Source organism: Osmia lignaria, chromosome 9, assembly GCF_051020975.1.
Source record: "Osmia lignaria lignaria isolate PbOS001 chromosome 9, iyOsmLign1, whole genome shotgun sequence".
In the NCBI taxonomy this organism is placed as follows: domain Eukaryota; kingdom Metazoa; phylum Arthropoda; class Insecta; order Hymenoptera; family Megachilidae; genus Osmia; species Osmia lignaria.
Window position 1 is genome coordinate 3,931,212 of NC_135040.1, and position 17,703 is coordinate 3,948,914.

Genomic DNA, 17,703 nt, shown 5'->3' on the forward strand with positions numbered 1-17,703 from the left:
TAGTAAAGGAGAACGGAAACGGAAGTGGCGGCCGCTACGCCGCGAGCCTTCGAGGAAGCACGAAAAAGAAAATGCGAGTTACATTTCTTTCTCTGGCCCCCGAGAGATTCAATATTTCACCCCTTAGCACACCGGTAAGAGATCCTCGCATTCTCAAACTTTCCACGGGAAATTCACCCTTTTCCCGCGTGTCCGTTCGCACACAGACACACGGACAGGCCGATTGTTCATACGACGCCGTTGGTGATTCAAGTTCCACCGGAAGTCCCTTTCATATAGAAACTTTCCTCGATTCATTTCGTGGCCGAGATACTCGCTAGAACGATGATTTAATTCGATCTTTCGAATGGTGAATCCTTGGATCTTTTGATCAATTTTCTTACTTGAAACAATTTTAACGTGTTCGATCATTTAATTTTCATTTATATTTTTTCTTGTACCGAAAGTTCATTTAATTTTGGGGGGTTGAAAAATATCCATAAAAGGGACACGAGTAGATCTTTTTTTCAGACAATTTTCCTTTCTTTTTCTATCTCAATTTACGGAATATAATGTAGCAGCGTTATACACGAAGCTTCGTACGTTCACAATTTTATCTATCCATCTTTATGGGTACTTCTGCTTGTCTTAAAAGCTCCTACGAAGAGTTCGTAAAAGCTATGCACATAAAGTTTCCCCCCGGAGGTAATGGGCGCGATATGATTTTATTATGAAGCAAGCCATGTTACTTAAAAATTCCCATATTGCAGACAAGTGGTTTTGTCCTGCATCCAGATACCAGAATCTTTTTATCTATTTCATTGCACTAACAATCTTTGTACTCTTAATAATTAACAGAGTACTATATAGAGGGTGTGAAAAAATATCTTAAAGACCTCTACACCGCTGGATAGATTGCGAAAAATCGAAGTGGAAAGTTCTGTAGCATTTTTCGATGGGATTAGTAGTTTAGCCATATTTCATTGTTGAAAATTGACCAATCAGCCTCCTCTGAGCGTCGCGTTTGCGCATGCGCCGAGAGTCTAGTAGAGACGGAATTAATTAATTATTTAAATAATTCAAACGTTGTTTGCTATTGTAAAGATAGCAATTTTATGGTTTTTTGGATATGGTCGATATCAATCTTTACTACAAGATACAGACGAAAATTGTAATTTGTCCATTAGACTCTCGGCGCATGCGCAAGCGCAACGCTCAGCGGCGCATGCGCAAACGCCGACGTTCAGCGACGCAGCTCATCAGCGGTAGAGGAAGTTAGTCTTCTACTCCGTGGATCTTGCCACTCAAGCTGCGCGCTAATTGATCAATTTTTCAATTTTCAACAACGAAATATGGCCAAACTACTGATTCCATCGAAAAATGATACAGAGCTTTTCACTTCGATTTTTCGTGACCTATCCAGCGGTGTAGAGGTCTTTAGGGTATTTTTTAACACCCTGTATATAAATCTTCACCCTTGCAACAATATATTATATTAACATAACAATTTTCGCTTTTCAGATGACACCCACTGTCCCATGACAATTGGAGATGCTGGGAAAGGAGTGGTTGCTGGACACGCAGTTTCACTTCGATTTTTCGTGATCTATCCAGCGGTGTAGAGGTCTTTAGGGTATTTTTGAACACCCTGTACATAAATCTTCACCCTTGCAACAATATATTATATTAACATGGCAATTTTCGCTTTTCAGATGACACCCACTGTCCCATGACAATTGGAGATGCTGGGAAAGGAGTGGTTGCTGGACACGCAGATAAGTAGCTACACACCTGGACCATTTGACCACGTGCGTGAATGTCCTGTATGTTGCTGGACGATACCATGGACACTGTATTAGTACCGGTAATTTCGCCATGATGCACTGGACATGGATCACAGCGGAAGACAGATGACATTGTTACGTGTCTCTCCAGACAGAGAGACAATGACCCATCATAACATAGCGACCAGCTGGATAGAAATATTGCGATATATTGTATTAATTTAAAAAATTTATGTATCTTTGATTTTCTAAGTCTTTATTAACGTTTCATCGAACAGAGTTGGTAAATGTTGTTGATTGAAAAAAAAAAAAAAAAATAAAAAGAGTAAGAGAGGAAATGTATCCCTTTTCCATAGAGTCGAATCGTCATTTGCCGTGTATCTAGTCGGCAGACGATGAATATCTCGTCCGGGACACGACGGTGATAACAATGATAATGACGATGACGAGCAGCAGAGACCGAGTCGAATGACAGAGTCGAGCGAACCACGTCTCGTAGACAATGCCTGCTGAATTTCCGCTCCGGTTATTCACCACTGTGTTATGCATAAAATGAGCGCCGAATCTGATACACACACGTGCGCGCGTCTTGATGCAAGAGCTTTGTGAATGAGAACCATTCGAACGGGCTTGATGACACTTCGATACGTTTCTCCCGGAACGACATGATTGCATCCGTTTCTATCGATCGGCTACGATGACAGCTTTCAGATTCACCAAGCTTGGAAAACAGAACGGAAAGTTGCAGTCTGATGGTTGATTACAGTCAGAGAGAATCGGGAGATTTGAGGTAACGCGATTTCAACTTAAATTGTTATAAAATGGAACTTAAGCTTTATAACGTAGAATTTAAGATTTCTAACTCCTATTTGGAGTAAAGACTTCAAAAATTATTCTATCATCAGATTGTTGCATTATGCTTTCCTAGAATTACCAAGATTCTTTCTACTGTTCTTTCCTTTGGTACCAAGAATCCGTCCGGAAGGTCGGCGACGCACGGTACTTAGACTTAAGGCTGCGTTCAGACACGGCTGGTAATTTAGTCGAATGGCGAGTAATTTAGTAACTTGCTATGTATGGACACTACAGTTTAATCGAGTAGTTTAGTAAAACGATTTAGTCGAGTAGATCCGTTTCATAGAAGCCTAACTAGACTTCTCCCACCACTAACTAGGCTTCCGAACAGATCTGTCCGGACGCATTTTTTTAGTCAAGCGTTCAGCCGATTTCCAAAGCTCAATTGTACTAGTCCGGACACTTTTCTATGCGCTAATCGGTTTAGTAGTAAGTAGCTACTCGCTACTCGACTAAATTACTAGCCGGGTTTGAACCAGCCTTTAGTTGCAATTTAGAATTCGTGATCGCGCGAGTCCCTCAGCGTTAGTGATCTAACTTAACATCTTCGAAACGTCAAGAGTCGTAGTATCGTAGAAATATGTAGAAAGCAGCAAGAGAGACGTTCTCCAATAATTCTCGCGGCATTTCTGAATGCCATCCTGGAAGATCGCCGCTATGGGAGTCGTCGATCGTAAATCTTGTTCTTGACCGTCGCTCGGTGCGACATAAATCCGACGTGGCGGCCGCGTTTCGGAATTTTATTTCTTCCTTAGGCAGGTTTTATCCTAAAATATTATATCCGCCAGGGTTAAAGTGTCAAGATAGGTGAAACGGTGAGTTCCAAGAGCGAGAGAGCCATTCAAAAAGGAAAGGAATCTAGTTTCTGCTGTAAATTCGATTAACGAACCCTAAAGAGTTCACGCGTAAAATTTATAGCAAACAAATAAATAGACAAAGGCGAAAAAAAATAAATGAACTGGGTTTTAACTACCCTCATTTGTCGTAAAAGCTTCGAACCTGGCGGAGAACAATGCGTGGGCGGATCGTGAAGAATGACTCTCATTGGAAACCGAATATTCTACTACTTTTTCTACTCTTTTTTCCAGTTTAGTTTGAGAGATTTTTACAACTTTGGGAAAAATGAAGGAGTAAAGTTTGAGGTACTAAGAGGAAAGGGTGGTGTTTATTAAACAGGTCAACGAATACTCGGTTGGTGCTGAAGTTTAGTAGTTTCTGAGAGTGTGATGAATTTTTTTATGTAGCTTAATGGGTGGAAGTGAAGCCTCGTCATTTTCTCATTAATTAGGGATTTGTTTGTTAAGTCTAACATAATGTTTTTATGAAATTCTAAGGTATTTATTAAAAAATCTTTTGTGCAACTCAATAGTATGTAAGTAGTAAATGAAATTTATAACGAGAAACTTGTATTCACTTCATGCACTTTGGTAAATAAATTAGTTTAAATACATAATACAACAAAGTTATTATTTAATTTATCCAATTTCCTTTCAGAATTATTTATTTAATTTAGACAATTTCCGTTCTGAGTGATTTATTTAATACACGTGACGCACGTCTGATAAATTTGGCCTACCTAGGTGCGACCTTCCTCAGTCTTATAGCGACCACCCAGGGGTACGGATCAACTTGCCAAACATACGTGTACCTATAATTTCCTTTCGAAGTTTATTCAATTTACTTTATTTATTGTTTTTGCTTATTAAATAAGCGCACCAAAGGGGAATAAAATTTATGATCTTATCCCCCATCTGGGCCTTGACCGACCATCCCTTTTATTTATTATTTTATCTCTCCTTATGTGCCACAGCTCATTTTATCCAGTTATTTATTGGCCATAGCCTCTTTATTGGCCATAGCCTTTCCAGTTATTAATTATTTTATCATTATTATTTTATTCCTCTCCATTTTATTCCCAGTTATTTATTATTCTATTCCTCTTTATGGTCAAAGACCACCTTCGCAGTTACTTATTTTTTCATTTTTTTCTTCGGCCTCGCGGGGAATACTCATAAAACCCTGTATCCCCGTATTCCTGGTATCTCTGAATCCCTTGTATTCCTTCATACCTTACATCTCTGCATCCCTTACATCCCAGCATTTCTGATATCCCCACATTCCTTATATCACTGCTTCGTTTGTGATTTACAAATATATCATTTTCATTGTTTGTGAGTGAATAATTTCTTAATTATCTACAAGTTTGTTTTATAATAAATAATTGAAGTGCGCATGCGCTACAGATCCGGTCGTACCCATCACTATCCCGAACAAGTGAGATTCACCATTTGTTCGTTTTTAGGTCTTATATTTCGCTAGATCCGGTTGGACCCATCACTATTCCGAACAAGTGAGTTTCACGATTTCTTCGTTTTTAGGTCTTATATTTCGCTATTTGCTTTGGGGTCCCTGACACCACGGTGGCATAATATCGGAATGCAGCGTCGCCGGTACCTGGGGTCTCAGATACCCCGAATGCCATAGTATCGGTAAGGAAGAGTGCCTCTGGTGCTTCGGGGTCCCTGGCACCCCGATGGTATATTATTGGTATGCAAAGATAGTCAACGGCGTTTCAGGGTCCTTAATACCCCAATATGATATCAGGTCGGTACGCAGAGAGCGTAATTGGCGCAGCGGGATCCCTAACACCCCTGGAAAATATCAGCTCCGTATGAAGAGGGCACAATCGGTATAATGTTTTTCCAGAGTTTATTTAATTTACTTAATTTATTTTTTTTTTGCTTATTAAATAAGCTCATCGTAGGGAAATAACATTTATGATTATATCCCTCTTCTGGGTCTCAGCCGGGAACCCCATTTATTTTACTTTTTCCAGTTATTTATATAATTTTATCCCTCATTATAGGCCAAGGCCATCTCAGTAGCCCTTACATCCCTGCATTCTTTTCATTCCTGCAACCCTAAAATACCCTTTTTTTTTTTTTTTTAACGTGGTGGAAATCTTCAAAAAGACACCTTCAGCCCCCCTGGAGAGGGGACGGAGGTAGTGTGGGATTTTTACCCACTAAAACCACCACGGTGGCCTACGCTAGGGCGGTAGGGAGGGTCCTTTGACCCTCCGCCATGTGCCAAACTTCACCGACATCGGGGACCACACCCGAAGCCGGCACTCCTCGGGTCGCGTGCAGCGGAGACCGGGGCCCCAGCCCCGGACCCCCACGAAATTCCTTTACATCCTCGTTCCCTTACATCTCTGCATCCCTTACATCCCTGCATTCTTTTCATCCCTACACTCTTTTCATCCCTACACTCTTTTCATCCCTACATTCTTTTCATCCCTACATTTCTTTCATGCCTACATTCCTTACATCTCTGCATCCCTTATAATAAATATATTATAAAGACTGCTTCGAGTAAAGGTAAGTAAAGGTAAGTTAGTTTTCGCGAAATTCTCGAAAAAATAGCGCCCCCTAGCGGCAAAAATGTGAACTAAAATTTCGATGTCGAATCAGCGCCATCTGGTTTCGGAAAAAGGAACTAAACCTTGCTCTGTTTCTGGCCCTCTGTCGGCAAAAATGTGAACTAAAATTTTAATGTCGAATCAGTGCCATCTGGTTTCGGAAAAGGGAACTAAACCTTGCTCGATTTTTGGCCCTCTGGTGGCAAAAATGTGAACTAAAATTTCGGTGTCGGACCAGCGCCATCTGGTGGCGGAAAAAGGAACTAAACCTTGCTCTATTTTGGCCCTCTGGCGGCATAAATGTGAACTAAAATTTCGGTGTCGAACCAGCGCCATCTGGTGGCGGAAAAAGGAACTAAATTTGTTTAAAATCGTCGCAAAAAATTTCAACTCAATTTCAGAGAGGTACTGGGATGTATGGAATGCAGGAATATAGATGATACAAGGATATAAAGGAGACAGGCATATAAGGGATGCAGGGATGTAAGGGATGTTGAGATATAAATGAGGCAGGAATATGAGGGATGAAGAGATGTAAGGAATGTCGGGATGAATGGGATAAAGATATGTAAGGAATGTAGGGTTATAAGGGATGAAGCGATGTAATTAATGTAGGGACGAAAAGATTGCAAAGATGTAAAGGATGCAGAGATGTTAGGAGTACTGAGATATAAGGGTTGCTGGGATGTAAGGAATGCAGTGATATAAGGGTGCAGAGATATAGTGGAATCAGAGATATAAAGCAACGTACAGCAACGTAGCAAATGCACTAAAATGCGTTTTGGGTCCGGTAAAGTACAGTTTACCCGAGTATTACATATATGGGTAAAACAGGCACAATTATCATATCGGCTGTGCTCTATATTTGCAGACCTAAGTTCACATGGGGGTGCCTAGGACCCCCTAAATCATGACCCCTCGAAAACAAACGCATGTCCAGTCTTGTACATCTGTAGTCACTGAATGAATACATGACGTAACAGTCTGGCGCAGTTTGCCTAGTGGCCATTTTGTTTTCAATCGCTCGGCTAACTAAGGTATTTTTACATAAAGATATTTCGTGTAATTATAGGATATTTAAATGATTAATAGAATCGACGAATTATTTTGAAAACTCTTTAAGAAACTTCAATTATATTTTCGTAAAACGTGATTCAGATATTAATTGAAGATCTTATTTAGTTTTTGGGTAAGGGTTCTCTCTCTCTCTCTCTATCTCCCTTTTTCTAATACTTGTCTCAATGTGAATTAAATGTTCATTTATTGAAAAATGGTCAGAGATTATAACGTATAATATTTTAAAAATGATTTAAAAGTAACATAGATATTATGTGCTTCGTTCATCATTTTTTGTACGACGTAATATTACATCGAAACAAAAATCGTATAATTTACGTACTTAATAATATAAATCTTAATTTAACGTAACTATTACGTTTTTAAAGAACTTTCTTATTAACGCAATAATTTAGACTAATACCTTTAGCATATTAAATATCAATAAGCATATTGTTATATAAAATGATATATACATATATATATTGTTTGTGAAATATGTAGTTCATTTGAGTGTTGCAAAAATATAGCTTGCAATATTGTCATTGGTGATCTCTAAAGAAGAATGTTACAAAATTGGATAATTGCAAATATTTATGCTAAGGACATTATAATATCCATCTACTTGTTCAAATACTTTTGTAATAATAAATTAGGTGTATAATCTATGTTAGATTCCTATCATGTTAATCTCAACTACTGAAATTCATAAAAGTAAGAAATCCTAGCTTCAATTAAACTTTTTTTTCTTTAATACCAACTGAAATATCTTGATCTCTCGCTATAAATCCGTTTGTCTCTTGCAAATGTGTACATATAAAACCAATCAGATAAAGGCGTGGTAAGAAGAGATGGGCAGTGTACTCATAGAAGGCAGTTTCTATCCTTATAGGTGTCCGTCTGTCCATTCAGCCTGGAGAGAGAGGCATTCAAGCTCCACAATGGATTCAAAACGGCATGACCGCAGCTCCAAGTCCAATACAGACTCGCCACCTGCACCACCTTCACCTCCCATGTATAGTGCATCGTACACAACGTATGACGGGTACAAAAACAGATTGTCGTCGCGTCGATCACCTTCACCTTCGGAGTATAGAAGCAGTAGAACTTCCCGAAATGATTCGCCACAGGATAGACGTAGAAGAAGACGTAGTACATCAAAATCTCCTCCGAGTCGATCGCATAAACGATCCCGATCACCCGATAGAGACAAAGATCGAGATAGGGATAGAGATCGTTCACGAAAATATTCTAGAAGAGACAGATCGAGATCTAGATCGCGAGGAAGATCACGTTCCAGAGATAGAAGGCGTAGTCGTAGTCGTAATAGAAGTAGAGATAGACACAGAGGCAGAGAAAGCCGTCGATACCATAGAGCACCATCGTACGAATCAGATACTGCTGAAGATAATAACGATACTGGCGTATCGCAACCAGTTGTTCCTCTACAATCTAATGCTTTCAAAAACGATGGTAGCTTTATGGAAATGTTCAAAAAGATGCAGGAACAAATGCAGCCTGCGCAAAAACCGACGACTTCTGTTTTGGAAGAGAAAACTGTTGTTCCTCCACCATTGATGGTGGGTAAGAGGCGAGGAGGGAGAATTTTGAAAACTGGAATGGTTGCTAAACCAAAGACTGAACAAACGGTTGAACAGCCCAAGGATGCTTGGTCGCTTTATATGGCTGAAGTAAAAAAATACAGAGAAGTTTGTTGTCAAGAAGAAGACAACACAAGACCGTTGGTCAAATAGCTAATTTTAATTTAATCACTTCTCATTTATCTATGATAAATGTCATTTCAAAAGATACTGTCTTCTTTTTTTAATTACTTTATGGATGCATTTAAGCATGGAAGAATAGTCAACTCAATTTAAAGAATTCCAACTTCACTAAAATTATTTTGAGTTTTGATAAGCTTCAAAGTAAAGCATTTTGTTACATAAGTAAATATTATATGCAGAAATGTACATGATCGTGATAATCATAATCTTCGTTTTTTTCTTTCAATTACTATATAAAATGTACAGTATATGTTGAACAGATATCATGAATTCATAGTATCCAGTTATAAAAGAAACTTTAACTTAAAGAACATTATTAATATAATATGAGATTGAAAAAGGACTGTAACGGAGAAATACCTATTATTTATAATAGTGTGTTAAATGGTGCAAGAGATGAACGGACTAAAGCGAGAGACAAACGAGAGTTTGCTTTTTGGGAGAAAGGGAGAGTAACATATGTAGTGCTTTCAATTAAATATAATTATTAAGTAACTTGTAATTTGTTAAGCAGCAACAGTATGGTTAAATATACGAATCTTGGAACTAAGCCTGAAATAGACGCAGGTATAGATGTGAAACCACAAACAGCACCATACGACCCGAGATTCCCAAATCAAAACCAGACAAAGTAAACAAAATTACTTATATCTTATAATTATGTAACTTCATTGCTTTTACATGAAATTGCTCATTTGTGTTTCTTTGAATATAGGTATTGTTATGTGAGTTACGTGGATTTTCATCGTTGCAAAAAACGTCACGGTGAAGATTACGATACGTGTAAATACTTCAAGAAAGTGTATCAAGCAATGTGTCCGAATGCTTGGGTAGAAAAATGGGATGAACAAGTTGAAAATGGAACGTTTGCAGGACATATATAATAGGCTACATTTCATTTACCTCTTTAGTAACGATTATATTAAACAGGATTTTACAATTCTAACTTCCTGTTTGTAAAATAATAAATTACAGATTTAATTCCTACTTATTCTTGTCAGTCATTATTTTTATTTTAATGTAATCGTGTAATGTAAATAAATGCATAACATTTCAACAACAAAATGTATGGGTATTTAGTTAACCTTAAATTTAATATAACCTCATTTTTTATGTTCATTACGAATATTAAAGAAACAACAAATTAATGGAAAATCGTGTGAACTACTGAATTGTATTTCCGTATATACATCTTATGTGTTTGTTTAAGAAATATAGCCAATGGTTTATATTTGTATGTACAGTTCATATCATCTATAATACAGTTGTTACTTATTTCTACGAGTTATTGGAACTGGCAAGGGGAGTGATCTAAATTAACCCTCGCTTAGGGGTGTCTGGGACCCCTTAGGTCATAACCCCTCGAAAAAAAGGCATATCCAGTCTTTTGCCTCTGTAGTCACCGTATATATAAACTCTATAGCGTTAACACCATCTTGATCTTCTTGGCTGTTTATACACCGGCTTGAAGTCAATGTCGTAGAATCAGAATCTGTTTTAAGAAAGTACTAATAATTATTCTACATAAGCGAGATTATTTTAAAGTTAATAGATTTTCATTTTTAAACGTTAGTATATAAGAATTGAATGAAAAAGTTTATAAACTTTAATATTTAAACATTAATTATTAATTACAGAATGGATAATTATCAACGAACATATACTGTCTCAAACAATAAATATATGAAACGTGGTAATCAAGAAAGATATCACAGAAATAATTACAGAAATGAAGAGAATCAGTATAATAATTCCAGATATAGCAATTCTGACTGTGAATCTGAGAAGTTTATTATACACATTAACAGTGATAAAGTGGGAAAACTGATTGGTAGAAGTGGAGCTAACATTAAAGATCTTCAAAGCAAAACAAATACAAAAATTCATGTAATTATTAACATATTATCGTTTATTTTTCTATAACTCTGTAGAATGTTTATTTAACAATTCAATTCAAAATGATTTTATTTAGATTGATAGATCAACTGGTAATGATACTACTGCTGTAACTATAATTGGTTCCAAAGAAGCACAACAGCATGCTCAGAATGAAATAGAAGATTTATTGAAAGATTCTTCATATGTATCGACAGAAGTGAAGAATGAGCAAACAGAGCAATTTGAGCAAGAGGATAAACCACCAATTGATTTTACAACATTTGATTGGACCAAAGCTGGTGAAGAATGTGTAAGTATCCCTAAGATCTTGATACAAATCAAACATAACATTTCTTATATAAAGTATTTCATTAGGATGCATATAGAAAAGAAAAATGGTCAAAGTTTGCACCTGTTATCAAGAATTTTTATAAAGAGCATCCAGAGGTTGCTAATATGACAAAAGAACAGGTAGCTCATATTAGGCAAACAAACAACAATATAGAAGTAAGATATATGTTTGAAAATGAAGAAAAATGTTCAGAGAGTTCAAAAGATTTTCCCATACCCAATCCTATTGAAACATTTGAACAAGCTTTTGAGGTAAGTATTAAATATGCTTGGATTATGAAGATACCATAGAATGTATCGTTTCAACTGGAAGATTATTCATTAGGATTATCCTGAGATACTGGAGGAAATAAGAAAGCAAGGATTTGCTAAACCAAGTCCAATACAGTGTCAAGCTTGGCCTGTTCTCCTTAGCGGTAAAGACCTTATTGGAATTGCGCAAACAGGCACAGGTATACCATTCAAATGTTTAATATTCCTACAATGTTATTTAATAAAAGAAAAAATACACTATATTTATGATATATTTAGGTAAAACACTGGCATTTTTGTTGCCTGCTTTAATTCATATCGAAGGACAAGAAACACCAAGGTCAGAGAGAACTGGGCCTAATATTCTTGTTATGGCACCCACCAGAGAATTAGCATTACAGATTGAAAAAGAAGTGAATAAATATTCTTATCACGGTATAAAAGCGTAAGTAACATTATTATATATTCACTAATTTAAAATGTATCTGTATTCAAAAATAAAATATTATAACAGGGTATGCATCTATGGAGGTGGCAGCCGTAAAGAACAAGTCAATATAGTAACTAAAGGTGTAGAAATAGTCATTGCGACTCCTGGTAGACTAAATGATCTTGTAGAAGCAAATATTTTAAATATTTCTTCGGTCACGTACCTTGTATTAGACGAAGCCGATCGCATGCTTGACATGGGATTTGAACCACAAATTAGGAAGACTTTGTTAGATATAAGACCAGATCGGCAAACAGTTATGACGAGGTATGAAAACTATTTAAAAAAGTATTTCTCATTGAAGAAACAAAATAATATACATTCAACATTTTAGTGCTACGTGGCCTCAAGGTGTTAGACGTTTAGCTCAATCGTATATGCAAAATCCGATTCAAGTATTTGTCGGGTCTCTTGATTTAGCTACTGTACATACAGTAATGCAGAAAATTTATATAGTCGATGAAGAAGAAAAATCAGATAGGGTTAGAATTAAAAAATATCTTCAGTACATGTTATATAAAAAGTTCATGCGAAGTTAAGTATTCTTTTGATCAATAGATGTATCAATTTTTCCGTGAGATGGCCACCACCGATAAGGTAATAGTATTTTTTGGGAAAAAATGCCGAGTAGATGACATTGCGAGTGATTTAGCTCTTCAAGGTGTTAACTGTCAAAGTATACATGGAGGAAGGGAGCAGTGTGATAGAGAACAAGCATTAGAAGATTTAAAAACTGGCGAAGTACAAATACTTCTTGCAACGGATGTTGCCAGTCGTGGCATCGATATTGAAGATGTTACGTATGTATAGTATTATATGATTCAAATACTGAAGTATCTTCACATTTGACATAAAAATTGTCCTGTTAGGCATGTATTAAATTATGATTTTCCGCGAGATATTGAAGAATACGTTCACCGAGTTGGTCGAACGGGTCGCGCTGGACGCACTGGAGAAAGTATTACATTTATGACAAGGAAAGATTGGGCTCTTGCGAAGGAATTAATTACTCTTCTAGAAGAAGCTAATCAAGTAAGTTTATATATTTATGTAACTGTATAAAAATACACGCGTATAAATTTATTTTCCACAGGAAATTCCTGAGGAACTGTTTAAGATGGCTGAAAGATTTGAAGCCCGAAGAGATAAACGAGATTTTCCACAGAGAAGGGGTGGCAACAGAAGATATTGATTCTTACGTCTATGTTCGTGAGCTCATGTTCCTAATATTCCTAATATGGTAAAATTTCCATAGTTATTAGTAACTAGCTTGGTACGTTTTTTTTTACATATTTTTTTTTTTTTAATTTTGTTTCATACCACGTTGTATTCTTTTTTTTTTTAAGGTAATGAATTTCATAAAAAGCATAATACTAGTTGTTTCTAATTAAAATAACAAATTAAAATTTGATACAACATTAACAGCAGTATTATTAAATAGGTTCATTGCAGTCTCAAATTTTTATAATTTTTTGTTGTTGATCGCGTAACATTTTACTATTCAAACTTAATGTGTATAAGAAGTTTTGATAGGTATTATGTAAAATAATAATAAATGTCGTGTGATTTGAAAAATAATACAATTTATAACTTATAAATTTTTGTCTCTAAGTCTCTTTTCCATGAACAGATTTGATTCTAGGAAGAGTCTATATTTGAAATTACTGTTTTGCTTACATTTCTTTGTCGAGTACGTGAACGAACAATTTATTTTGACCTTTAACAAGTGTTTTTGTTCATTGACTTTGTTTTTTACCGGGTTCCTATCTGTTTACACACTTCTTTAAAAAGGCACTAGATATCCAAACAAAATTTTTCTGAGGATGATTTTACGAAACGTTTATAGTCATATAACATCAGAAAAATTATTAAAGCGACAGAACATTTTATGACACATATAATTATTCATAAAATATATAAATTATACAAATGTTTTTCTGTCGGACAAATACATAAATAATACAAAAAATACACAGAACGCATAAGGAAACTTACATACCTATCCAAGCATCGTTAAATAATGAATAAAATATTTGAGGTAGACTGACTCCAAAATTAGTATTAACCAGTCCTTTCAGATTTATGAATTTTATAAGTTTATGACCTGTAAATCATTTCTTAAAAACAGGTTACTCGAAGGATCTATCATACCTGTGAGGAACTGTTAGCTTTTATTAAGGTAGTGCACATCATTCGCATTATTCTGCAATATTCAGCCTCAGTAAATATGTAGTCTTCGAGAAAGATGAACTTAAAAAGTACAAGAGAAAATCAATCAACGTAAAGAAAAAGTAATCTCAACTATCACAGTCTTATCTTTTTTATTCGTAGTTGTACTGTTCTTTGCGTGTATAGTAATAGAAACTCCGTTTTCTCTGGGAAAGCGTACTGTGTTCGATACTATACGTATGTACAATACAATTCAAATTGTACAACTATTCAAACGAATAGTGGAGGTGGAAATTGTTTAAATAACGAAGTATACGATTTAGAACGTATTAACATACATGAATCTATAACTTCTTAAATAAAAAATTACATAAACCAAGCTGCAACTGCGCCGGTAGCAATGGTACAAATATTAATTTAAAAAGTAATAAAAATATAAAAGTTTTTTTAGACTATCAAATCTACAGAATGTTAAAAAGTATTACTACTATAAATATAATAAAATTTTGTTTATCAAAAATTACCTGTAGGATCGATATTAGATTTTAACTATAAACTTTGAAATTTCGTGTTTTGGTATATTTTTCGGCGAATATTTTTCCACCTGAAGACGGAATTGAAAATGCGATGTCATCTAAAGACATTACATACCCGAAATAGAAGTTGTTTCTAAAATAGTTTTAAAAAATTCATTAATTAATTACATATTGATATATACGATTAATTACATATTGATTACAGATTGATGTATAACGACGTGTAAAAATTTACCTTAATATATCAACCAGCTTAGTAGCTATGCCTTGTTTACGATGATTCATATCAGTCCATACAACATCTATACCACATTTAGCAGGACTGCTTTCTACTGTACAACAGTTTAATTCTAATAATTCAGGTATCATACGATACGCTGTCGTTATATGTTGTGCAACCAGTACCCCTATGATTACTTTATCCCTTATATATAGGTACACCTAAAAATAACTCAGGTTAAAATTAAATTATATTTAGTATATAATAAAATATGGATAGTTACTCTTTTTTGCTCGTAATCTGATAATTTTGTGTCAGTTAATCCTAAATCCCTGTCTACATATTCTAAAACTTCTGTTACTTTCTTCCAACATTGTTTTGAGTCACCTGGCTCTATTAGAATTATTCGACTTTGTGTAAAAGGGTCTTCCATAATTACCCGTTCTGTTTTCCAACCCTGCAGTTGAAATTTATGATCATCAAATTTTGAATAAACCTACATATGTACAGTCTAGATAAATACATACAGGAAATTTTAGAACTTTTTTATTATTATGATAATTTAAATGAGCATTTTCATCTTCAGGATCTCCTATTTGATATACAACACCACATTCCATACATTGTGTTGCTCCGAAATTCTTTTGACCTGCATCTAGCAGATACTGATTTTCACCACCATTTAGTTTTACGGATAATTGCCAATTCTTAGTTTGTTTTGTATTATGCATTGATTTGTTATCAATTTCACTGAAATAGTAAAATCAAAGTTACTAATAATATTTGTAGTAAATGTGAGAACGGTGGTCTGAATGTTAAATAAAGTAAAGAACTTACTCGAATACTTTAGCAACATATCCTTTATTAAACAGTGGATAATACTTGGGTTCTTTTTCATTAGTCTTCTTATCAGTATTATCTGTAAAACTATTTTCAGAAACGTTTAGTGTGCTAATGCCTTGGATATCAGTAATATTTTTATCAGGATTTTGTTTATCACTATCCATAGATATACTTTCTGAAGTTTCTGGTGTGCTGATGTCTTTGATATTCATAGTTGATGTATTAGTAATAATTTCATCAGCTTTCTTGTTATTATTATCTGTATTAATATTTTCGTAAGTATTTAGTGTGCTGTTGTCTTTGATATTCATAGTTAATGTCATATTAGTGAGTTCACTCGCCGGTGACATAATAACATCGTTTAATATTGCAACTGGCTTCAGTGGTGAAATATTTGCATACTGTTTACTAATTAAAGTATCCATGGTGTCATAATCATCATCAGCCCAATCATTTTCTAATATTTTTAAGATATTATCAATGTTACTTTGTTCTACTGTTTTTTCTATTTCTGGTTCATCTACCATTAAATCAGTAGCGTCAAAAGTAATGTCTGTAGTTTTTATTCGTTTGTGAGCTTGTTTTCTACCTCTATAATTCTTTTGATTCAATTTTACTTCACCATTTGATGCGATTTTTAATTTGATATTGTTGCTTATTTTAACTACAGCTGGAGATTGTTTAGTTTTAAAAAAGCGTTTATTACAATCAACTTCTGGTGATAGTGTTCTTTCTATTGGTACTACACTTGATGTATTTGTTTCCTGTCTTTCTTTCAATGAATCTTCCTGCACCTTCATACTATTCTGCATATCATTTATGACCATTGTGTTATTATTAGTCTTTTTACCATTTGAATTTGTTTTTGGTTTTGGTTTTGGCTTTCTGATACCATGTGAAACTCCAGCATTAATCCCTCCTATAGTGTGTCTCCTTAGAGATCTTTTATGATACTTTGAATGTTCTGATAAACTTTTGTTCTGCAATTTTGTTTCCATTAATTTGTGTATTACTTTATAATTCTTTTTCTCATTGGAATTTTGGTAAAAGTGTTTAGTACTTATAGTTAAATTCTTTAGTTTAGCTTTGTGATCTTGTTCTTGAAATAAGGCTGTTCTAGCTTTAGAAACTGAATGATTTTCATCAGTTTTTAATAATTTTACAGCAGATTTGTCTAGTTCATCAGGTGCATCTCTCTTTAATGTATTTTCTTTCTTGTTGGGTGAAAAACCTTCAACCAAATCAAGTACACCAAGGGACATGTGTTTACTTAATCTTGGCAATAAATTTATTTTATGCGTTGACCTCAATGGTGTCATTAATGTAATTTCTTTACTTCTACTTGGAGTTTCCGTGATATCATTTTGTAGTTCTTTACCAAACTGTCTTTTAGGTGTTTTTGGTGATACTTCACATTTGTCCCAAATAAGCATTTCTGTATTTTCCGTGGAACATAATGAATCATTTTGTATATTATCCAGATCCATCTTGATTAACATTTATATGCATATTCTAAAAATAAGAAAATAAATTAATTAAAACCAATGGTCAAAATAATAAAATCATAAGCTATAAAAAGATACTCCTTTTAATAAACTGTTATTGATAAATTTCAATGAATTATGCTGATAAAAAGGAGTAAAATAAGTGTAATAAATAAATCACTAAACTAACCTACATAGATATAACAAATAATTTGAAAGATATTATAAATACAACAATATTTTTGTCTTCCTTTAATTGTTATGTTTTGAAATATTTTAAAATGTATCTTATTACACTTGTGTTATGTCAGAATTGTATATGACTGTATAAGAATTAGAAATAATATTCAATGAACTTAAAAAAGAATAACCAAATCATATGACAATCGTGAAATAATTGGAAATCGCTACAAACTTTCCATCTTTTTACCACGTTTTCGCGCTCTTTTGTGTATACCTGAAACTATACAAGATGGTAGGAAACCATACTTAAAAAATGTCCTCATTCCTGCACTATACATTTACATATACTGCAGTTTACGAGAGACCATATATGATCGCAAAGTAAGAAGCAAGCTGTAGAGGGAAATCACAGATATGA

General features: G+C 34.6%; 3 protein-coding genes and 1 long non-coding RNA gene across 15 annotated transcripts in view; 3 read left to right on the top strand and 1 right to left on the bottom strand.

Annotated features, from left to right (window-relative positions):
* The window catches only part of LOC117606178 (uncharacterized), a 132,860-nt gene extending 130,774 nt beyond the window's left edge, over positions 1-2,086 (top strand). The window contains exons 6-7 of one of the 3 annotated variants that reach the window (XR_004581914.2): positions 1,501-1,612; positions 1,692-2,086. This is a non-coding gene — a long non-coding RNA (uncharacterized LOC117606178). The remainder of the gene's footprint in view (positions 1-1,500; positions 1,613-1,691) is intronic. The other 2 variants (XR_004581915.2, XR_004581916.2) reach the window with 2 other exon arrangements.
* Positions 2,087-7,003: 4,917 nt separating this feature from the next.
* On the top strand, positions 7,004-9,911 carry LOC117607715 (uncharacterized). Of its 6 annotated transcripts, none has more exons than XM_034331761.2 (3): positions 7,004-7,076; positions 9,394-9,510; positions 9,595-9,906. In XM_034331761.2, the coding sequence occupies exons 2-3, from the start codon at positions 9,401-9,403 to the stop codon at positions 9,761-9,763; spliced, it is 279 nt and encodes a 92-aa protein (XP_034187652.2). In that variant the 5' UTR covers positions 7,004-7,076; positions 9,394-9,400; the 3' UTR covers positions 9,764-9,906. The 6 variants fall into 6 exon arrangements, with proteins under 6 accessions (XP_034187652.2, XP_034187668.2, XP_034187636.1 ...); XM_034331777.2 differs by having other exon boundaries at positions 7,010-7,076; positions 9,391-9,510; positions 9,595-9,910; XM_034331770.2 differs by lacking the exon at positions 7,004-7,076 and adding an exon at positions 7,083-7,228 and having other exon boundaries at positions 9,595-9,910.
* Positions 9,912-10,176: 265 nt separating this feature from the next.
* LOC117607658 (putative ATP-dependent RNA helicase DDX43) lies at positions 10,177-13,322 on the top strand. 3 transcript variants are annotated; one of them, XM_034331626.2, is made up of 11 exons: positions 10,177-10,384; positions 10,517-10,766; positions 10,852-11,067; positions 11,133-11,360; positions 11,434-11,560; positions 11,640-11,805; positions 11,875-12,117; positions 12,185-12,332; positions 12,409-12,650; positions 12,720-12,882; positions 12,944-13,322. In XM_034331626.2, exons 2-11 carry the CDS (start codon positions 10,518-10,520, stop codon positions 13,040-13,042), a joined length of 1,881 nt encoding a protein of 626 aa, XP_034187517.2. In that variant the 5' UTR covers positions 10,177-10,384; position 10,517; the 3' UTR covers positions 13,043-13,322. The 3 variants fall into 3 exon arrangements, with proteins under 3 accessions (XP_034187517.2, XP_034187499.2, XP_034187508.2); XM_034331608.2 differs by having other exon boundaries at positions 10,178-10,447; positions 12,944-13,321; XM_034331617.2 differs by having other exon boundaries at positions 10,178-10,423; positions 12,944-13,321.
* A 195-nt stretch (positions 13,323-13,517) lies between these two features.
* On the bottom strand, positions 13,518-17,649 carry eco (Establishment of cohesion). 3 transcript variants are annotated; one of them, XM_034331596.2, is made up of 7 exons: positions 17,293-17,649; positions 15,613-17,130; positions 15,303-15,525; positions 15,059-15,232; positions 14,791-14,996; positions 14,544-14,688; positions 13,518-14,100 (listed from the first exon to the last, which is right to left on the bottom strand). In XM_034331596.2, exons 2-6 carry the CDS (start codon positions 17,115-17,117, stop codon positions 14,565-14,567), a joined length of 2,232 nt encoding a protein of 743 aa, XP_034187487.2. In that variant the 5' UTR covers positions 17,118-17,130; positions 17,293-17,649; the 3' UTR covers positions 13,518-14,100; positions 14,544-14,564. The 3 variants fall into 3 exon arrangements, with proteins under 3 accessions (XP_034187487.2, XP_034187481.2, XP_034187472.2); XM_034331590.2 differs by having other exon boundaries at positions 13,518-14,688; positions 17,297-17,649; XM_034331581.2 differs by having other exon boundaries at positions 13,518-14,688.
* Between the last annotated feature and the right edge of the window lie 54 nt (positions 17,650-17,703).

Excerpts from the sequence above, each read along its gene's own strand:
- LOC117607715 (XM_034331745.2), top strand. The coding sequence starts at position 8,037 with ATGGATTCAAAACGGCATGACCGCAGCTCCAAGTCCAATACAGACTCG.
- LOC117607658 (XM_034331626.2), top strand. The coding sequence starts at position 10,518 with ATGGATAATTATCAACGAACATATACTGTCTCAAACAATAAATATATG. Across the intron at positions 12,333-12,408 it reads AAGAAGAAAAATCAGATAGG|ATGTATCAATTTTTCCGTGA; the intron begins GTTAGAATTAAA and ends TTTGATCAATAG. Across the intron at positions 12,651-12,719 it reads ATCGATATTGAAGATGTTAC|GCATGTATTAAATTATGATT; the intron begins GTATGTATAGTA and ends TTGTCCTGTTAG.
- eco (XM_034331590.2), bottom strand. The coding sequence starts at position 17,117 with ATGTTAATCAAGATGGATCTGGATAATATACAAAATGATTCATTATGT. Across the intron at positions 15,526-15,612 it reads TATGTTGCTAAAGTATTCGA|TGAAATTGATAACAAATCAA; the intron begins GTAAGTTCTTTA and ends TTACTATTTCAG. Across the intron at positions 14,997-15,058 it reads CAGATTACGAGCAAAAAAGA|GTGTACCTATATATAAGGGA; the intron begins GTAACTATCCAT and ends AGTTATTTTTAG.